This window comes from Monopterus albus, unplaced genomic scaffold, assembly GCF_001952655.1.
Source record: "Monopterus albus unplaced genomic scaffold, M_albus_1.0 scaffold3.1, whole genome shotgun sequence".
NCBI classification, from domain to species: domain Eukaryota; kingdom Metazoa; phylum Chordata; class Actinopteri; order Synbranchiformes; family Synbranchidae; genus Monopterus; species Monopterus albus.
Window position 1 is genome coordinate 11,107,708 of NW_018127883.1, and position 6,574 is coordinate 11,114,281.

Genomic DNA, 6,574 nt, shown 5'->3' on the forward strand with positions numbered 1-6,574 from the left:
GTCCAAAATATATCTAACCCTTGCCAATATCGATATATTTTTTGCTATTTTGTTCTGAACATATCTGATATAAGATTTCCAGGAGAATTTGTCATCAACTATGACACCTAGAAATTTAATTTTATGTACTCGTTCTATATTAGCTCCCCCAATTTTCAATTGAAGTTCATTATCTAGTCTATGATTCCCAAATACCATAAATTTAGTTTCATCCAAATTCAAAGATACTATATTACTGTCACACCATTTCTTTATCTTCTCAAGTTCCTGTGTAACCCGTCCAGAGAGTTGTTGTAGGTTTTCACCCGATGCCCATATGACAGCACATACTTTCTTTTGACAACTTTTAGACGTTAGGTTTTGCATTGCAGAAACTTCCTGTAGGTAAAGTGTTTGTTTTATCTTTTTGATTTGTTTCCCGGTCCACTGCTGCACAGTGGTTTTTACGTGTTAATTATCAGTAACATTACCAGTAACACCTAAATAATCATTAATCGTGGTTTTCAGGCTGCATACGTTCCAATAATTCATCAGTAAATGCTAGTAAGTCCTCCACAATAATAAACAAACTCTCGCAAGAAAACATTTTCACAACCTGGAAAACCAAAAATTGTTCTTCCTAATGGTTTGTAAATATGTAACTCTACTGCAAAATAAAACATTGCTAAATATTAATAAATACATTAGTAGCATTATAAAGACCTTTTATAAATAATGCTTTATTAAAAACGGGTACCAAAAATTAACTTGTTTTCAATAAATTACTTCTCATTCTTAGTTTTTTCAAAAAACAAACCCTCATTCCTACAAAATACCTAAAAAACAAAACTGCTTTGTAAGATTAAGATATTTTTTGCAGTGTGAGTAATTCTTGATCCACTCAAGTTAAATCAATCTTTAAAAAATCACTGTGAAGATATTTTTTGCAGTGTGAGTAATTCTTGATCCATTCATGTTAAATCAGTCTTAAAAAAAAAAAATCACTATTGTCCTATGTGCTGTTGTACTTTAGATTCCTTCCCTTCAGTTTTGATATGCCTATCTTTACGTGCACTCATGAAACAAATGACAAACACTACAAGTTACCAGTTGCATCTGATGCTTGTTGTTGCTGTTACTGTGAGGAACACATGATTCACTCAGATCTGATAGCACTGCAGTTCAAGCACACAACACGCAAATGTCAAAATAATGGCAACAGGTTTTCATAGAAAAAACAGCATGTTTATGGGGAGCTGGCTCCCTAGGAAACATTACAGGGTTGCCATGGATGTGCACTGGGACTCATTGTTTAGAGGATACAACCACAGCTGTTACAGATGAGTTTGATAGGTTCTGTTGAATGGGGCTTTTACTTGTATGTGTGTGTGTGTTGTAGTTTGCACCAGGACTGTGACAGCACTGACTGGTTAAGTGACTACTGGACTGTCCCTTTTTGGTGTTTAGTGCAACCTCAGAGCTGCATAATCATGATTTCTTGGCCTGTGCTTTCATTGTGTTCACCATCCCTTTCTCATTCTTGCTTCACAGCGGAGTTCCTCTTCCTGCTGTGGGCAGTGTACTTGTGTTACGCTGTGAGGACGGTGCCTTCGGCCTTCCACGAGCCTCGATACATGGCCATTGCTGTTCACAACGAGCTGATCCTGTCAGCAATATTCTATGTCATCAGGTACCAACTCCTGCCCTGAGTCACCTGACTTCCTTAGCAGCTGTATGGGAATTAAAATACAGCTGACATTAAAGGGTTGATTCCCCCAAATAAAGTGGAGTTTCTAGTGGTAGTTTAGATTTTATTTGTTCAGAGTGTGTTTACAGTGCAGGTGAATGGAATTAATTAATTTACATAACAGCCATTTAATTTTATCAAATTATATACTATATATATCACACAAATAAGAATTAAATTAAAAACCAAATAATGTGCTGTATTTCTGGACTGGTATTGTTTGAGTTCTTCTTTTGTTGCTTTGTTGCCATTGGTAGAAGACATACTCAGATCCTTTACTTAAGTAAAAATACTCAGTTGAAAGTAAAGGTCCTGCATTCAAAATGTTATTTAAGTAAAAGTACAAAATTATTAGCATCAAAACATACTCAAAGTTATAAAAGTAAAAGTACTCACTATGAGCACTGGCACATTTAATATTATTATATATCATGTTGTAATATGTATTATAATTACTGATGCATTATTGTGTACATCACATTTAGCCTAAAGTTGCAGCTGGTAATGATGGAGCTTGTTTTAACCACATGCTTTTAATTTGATTTACTGCTGGGTAGTTTGAGTTTTCCACCAGAGATCAATAAAGTTTTATGATTATTCTGGTTCTGAAAAGTAGCTAGTAATGGGAGTTATAAAATGTTTTCAACTAAAAAAGTAAAATATTTGCCTATAAAATGTAGTGAAGTCAAAGTATGAAGTAGCAGAAAATGAAAATACTCAAGTACAGCTATGTCAGAATTGTACTTAAGTACAGTGTTTGAGTAAAAATATACTTTACTTTCCACCTCTACTCAGTACAGTACTTTATTTTTTTAAGTGAACTGTAACCCCCTCAACATGCAGATTGATTATGTTTACATCATGTCCCACATTTTCCGGCTTCGTATTTAATATGATGGTCGTAGATTGCCCTCCACTTTTGACATGTCGGTGTCTGTCCTCCACTAGATTCTCTCAGTTAGGCTATTGCATAAGCTCAAGTCTTCTGTTCAACTGGGAGCTGTTTTTACTGTAGCCAAGTCAGCCCTCTCCCACCAATGTACGTGTCAAATAGCTGCACCATGTAGTTTATAAATGAGACACTGCCACAGCCATTCCTTGCTGCAGTCTTGATTGAGAGCTTTTCTCCATCACATGAGTTTTGTTGTTGTTGTTTTTTGTTTTTGTTTTTTTGTTTTTTTCAAAAAGGCATAAATAGCTAGAATTATTGGTAGCCTTAATTCCACATTTAACATCCATTACCAGTAAACTATACATGACTGACGAACAGCCTGATACTGTAGGTTCTTGGAAGAAATCAGTTTCCAGCAGTTCTGGTTGTATTTCAACATCTGGCTGTTGGTGATTACTTTGCCAGCTCCTTTAATGGGCCTCTTCAGCCATGCTGTGAGGCTTTTCTCTGCAGAAAATGGCCAGACCAGGCCTCTAATAAATTAGACATTTGACTCGTGTAGCAAGTTGATTCTGACTGTCTGCCTGCAGAGACCACAGTATACACTGGGGCTTGTTAGAGGCATCCGGAATCTATTTGTTTTACTCACAGAACCTGCTATTTGATCCCACAGGGACCAGTTAAAGCTCAGACTTGTTCGCTGTGATATTCATCAGGTGTGAATAGGATGCTGAGAGAAATTAAGGGAATGTATTGTAATAGCTCGGAGTCTTGCGCGAGTGATGGAGGTGTTTCAGAATGGCATTGCAGAAGGAAAGACAGTGTGCCAAGGATGTTAAATCCTCCTCTGGAAAGAAACTTTTCACACAAATTGAGGTTTTAATCTTGAATTCAGGAGGGGCAACACGCCTGAACACAGGCTGCTTCCGTTCCTGATTACATTTAAACTACTCATTCAAACTCGTCTTCTGCTTCCGTTTTTTTTTATAAGGCGGATAGCCCGCCATAATTGTACTTAAGTACTGTACTTGAGCAAATGTACTTAGTCACTTTCCCCCCTGCAATTTAACGATGGAAATAGAACTGATTGTTGTTAGTACTCAAGCCTTGCTCCTTTTCAGCTTCTGTTTTTTTAAGCCTCTGTTATTACTGGATACCTTCTGTACCTACCTGGATTGCAACCTACACAACCACAGACTTTATATTAAAGCTGAAGAAATTCTCTATCCACTTCCTGTTTTTATTTTTCAGCATTTTGGTCCTTAAACAAAAGCCTTCACATTGTCTCTCTCGTATCTCATTTCCCATATATCTTTTCTGTGTTTCCCTTACATTCTGACAGGTTCACTCTTGCTCCTGAGCTCCACCCAGACTGGATGCTGATACTGTTCTTCACCCACACCCACTTAACTGTAACAGTTACACTGGGTCTACTACTCATTCCTAAGGTAAAGTTCACAAGTCATGTGTCACATTATTCTGCTTTGCCTAAATGACAAGTAAAAAGCACTGCTTTTGTTTTTTATTTTGATATAATTTGTTAATATATCATCTCATTTAATTTTGCTTTATGCATTTTTCTGCTTCTGTATTCTTGGTAACACTTTAGTTCAAATCCTGTAACTAGCCTTTATAATCCCTACAATATATTAACAAATACTTTATAGTTAAAGTCATACATAAGGACATTTATGTTTATTAATGTGCATTACTTGGCAACAAATACAACTCTTATGTCAAGTATTACAAATTGGTTTTAGTGCATTTTTATTCATTGTCATTTTATAGACCAGCTACCAGTGACCACAGGAGGAGCTGTTTCTGTTAATTACATTATAAACACTAATATCTGCTAAGTGTTAGCAAACATTTATATTGTTCATAACCTAATTTAAGTGTGATATAAATTAGCTTTAGCCTTTTCCAACAAATATTGTATTATTATAATCGATGTAATATTGTTTGCTAATTAACAAATGAACTTACTGCCGTAAAAAGCATTGCCTACGTAGCTGAAGTTTGATGTGGTTTAACTCGCTATTAAAAACATCAGTGAGCCGCACCTATACACACGATGGCATGTTTCTTCATACTATAGTGTGATTTCAATTAATAATTTCTGGCTCTTTTATGCCATCCCTCAGTTCCTATTTGCTAGCACCCACATGAGAGATGATATAGCCTCTGAGGCCTACGAGGATGAGCTGGACATGGGTCGATCTGGGTCGTACCTCAACAGCAGCATAACCTCTGCATGGAGCGAACACAGTCTGGACCCTGAGGACATTCGGGTGAGTAGTGTTTCCATTTACTTTTTTCATGTGCTTTGTATAACCTGGTGATACCTTTTGAATCCTCTGAAAATACTGAGCCATGGAAGTTCTTTATTGCAGACACCAGACGAAATGAGCCATCACAGTTCTATTAATGGCTGTGGCGTAAGGTCTTGCGACAGTCTTTGGGAAAAACGTGCCAATGTGAGCAGAGATTTCTTTTTGTTTGTTAGAGCTGAAGAAGTCTCTCTACCAAAAGATTTGGACAGCTCAAGCCTGTTTACCAGAGGGAGTGAGATTATGATGACACGCTGCTTGAGAACTTTCACTGCAGTGGATGGGCATTGAGACCGAAATGCAATAAATTCAAGATGTGAGCTTAGAGGCTGTTTCAGACCTAACATTAAAACACACTTTGTGTCCTTATTTGATGCTGTCCAAGACTGTCCTGTCTTTGCTTTCTTTCAGCACGCATGTAATATTCCATAGTGCATCATTTAACAGCAGTTTGTAGTCACGTGTGTCATGGGTTTGTACTGCATGTTCACTGTGCAGTAGAATGTGGTTTTTTTTCTAACGATGCTTTGAGTAGAAATCTTTTTTAAATACAATTTTTAAAAATACACTTATCTGTTTGAAACAGGAAACTGATCGCCTGTTTTTTCCCCCTTGATTGATTCATGAATGTTTAGGAGGAGCTGAAGAAACTCTATTCTCAATTGGAGATTTACAAGAGGAAGAAAATGCTGGCAAACAATCCTCATCTCCAGAAGAAGAGGAGCTCCAAGAAAGGACTTGGTCGCTCACTAATGCGGCGCATCACTGAGATTCCTGAGTCAGTACACCGGCAATGTAGCCGTGAAGACAAGGAGGCTGGAGAACATGGGAGCAATCGTAACAGCACTTGCATGTTGAAAAAGAACGCCTTTGATCCAACTCACCCAGGAAAACCAGTGAAGGAGGAGTCGATGAAGAACAAGGTGTTCTCTCTAAAGAAGTCTCACAGTAGCTATGACCATGTCCGTGACCAGAGTAAAGACTCCAACAGCTCAGCAACAGACAAGATGGAGGTGACCACAGCTGAAAACTCCCTTCTAGATACACTTATAGACAAGAAGCTGGTCAAGAAGAAGTCTAGCGACAATATAAATGTACAGAGTGAATCTACAGAATCAGTTCCTTTGGTCTGCAAGTCAGCCAGTGCTCATAACCTCACTGCAGATAAGAAACCAATTCATCCCAGAGCCTCCATGCTACAGAAGTCCCTTAGTGTGATTGCCAGTGCGAAAGAGAAGACTTTGGGCTTCACGGGAAAAACTCAGAGTGCAGAGGACAGTAATAAGAAGATTCAGTCAAAGAGTAAAGACACAGAGCCCAGTGCAGAGCCAGAGAATGAAAGCCAGCTAAAAATGATTACTAGCCAGTCGGTTGAGTACAAAGAGAGTACAGCAAAAAGTCGAATAATGAAACAGCCGATGAATGGCAGCCAGCCTACTCTTTCAACTGATCCAGTCAAGGCAAAAGATCTCTATGATCTCTCAGAAGTGTGTCCTTGGGAAGTGGAAGATCTCCCAACTCCATCTGAAAACAAGGTCCAAAAGCATGTTTCTATAGCACCAAAGGAAACCACAACGGTTCATAGAGGAAGCACCAAGGGAGGTAAATCTAAGCAGCAGGAGCAGA

At 38.1% G+C, this 6,574-nt stretch overlaps 1 protein-coding gene across 1 annotated transcript in view; it reads left to right on the forward strand.

Annotated features, from left to right (window-relative positions):
• gpr158a (G protein-coupled receptor 158a) overlaps positions 1 to 6,574 on the forward strand; it is a 56,109-nt gene that overhangs the window by 46,235 nt on the left and 3,300 nt on the right. The window contains exons 8-12 of the mRNA XM_020602134.1: positions 1,531 to 1,669; positions 3,961 to 4,066; positions 4,763 to 4,909; positions 5,012 to 5,095; positions 5,584 to 6,569. Coding sequence (XP_020457790.1) covers positions 1,531 to 1,669; positions 3,961 to 4,066; positions 4,763 to 4,909; positions 5,012 to 5,095; positions 5,584 to 6,569 — 1,462 coding nt within the window. The remainder of the gene's footprint in view (positions 1 to 1,530; positions 1,670 to 3,960; positions 4,067 to 4,762; positions 4,910 to 5,011; positions 5,096 to 5,583; positions 6,570 to 6,574) is intronic.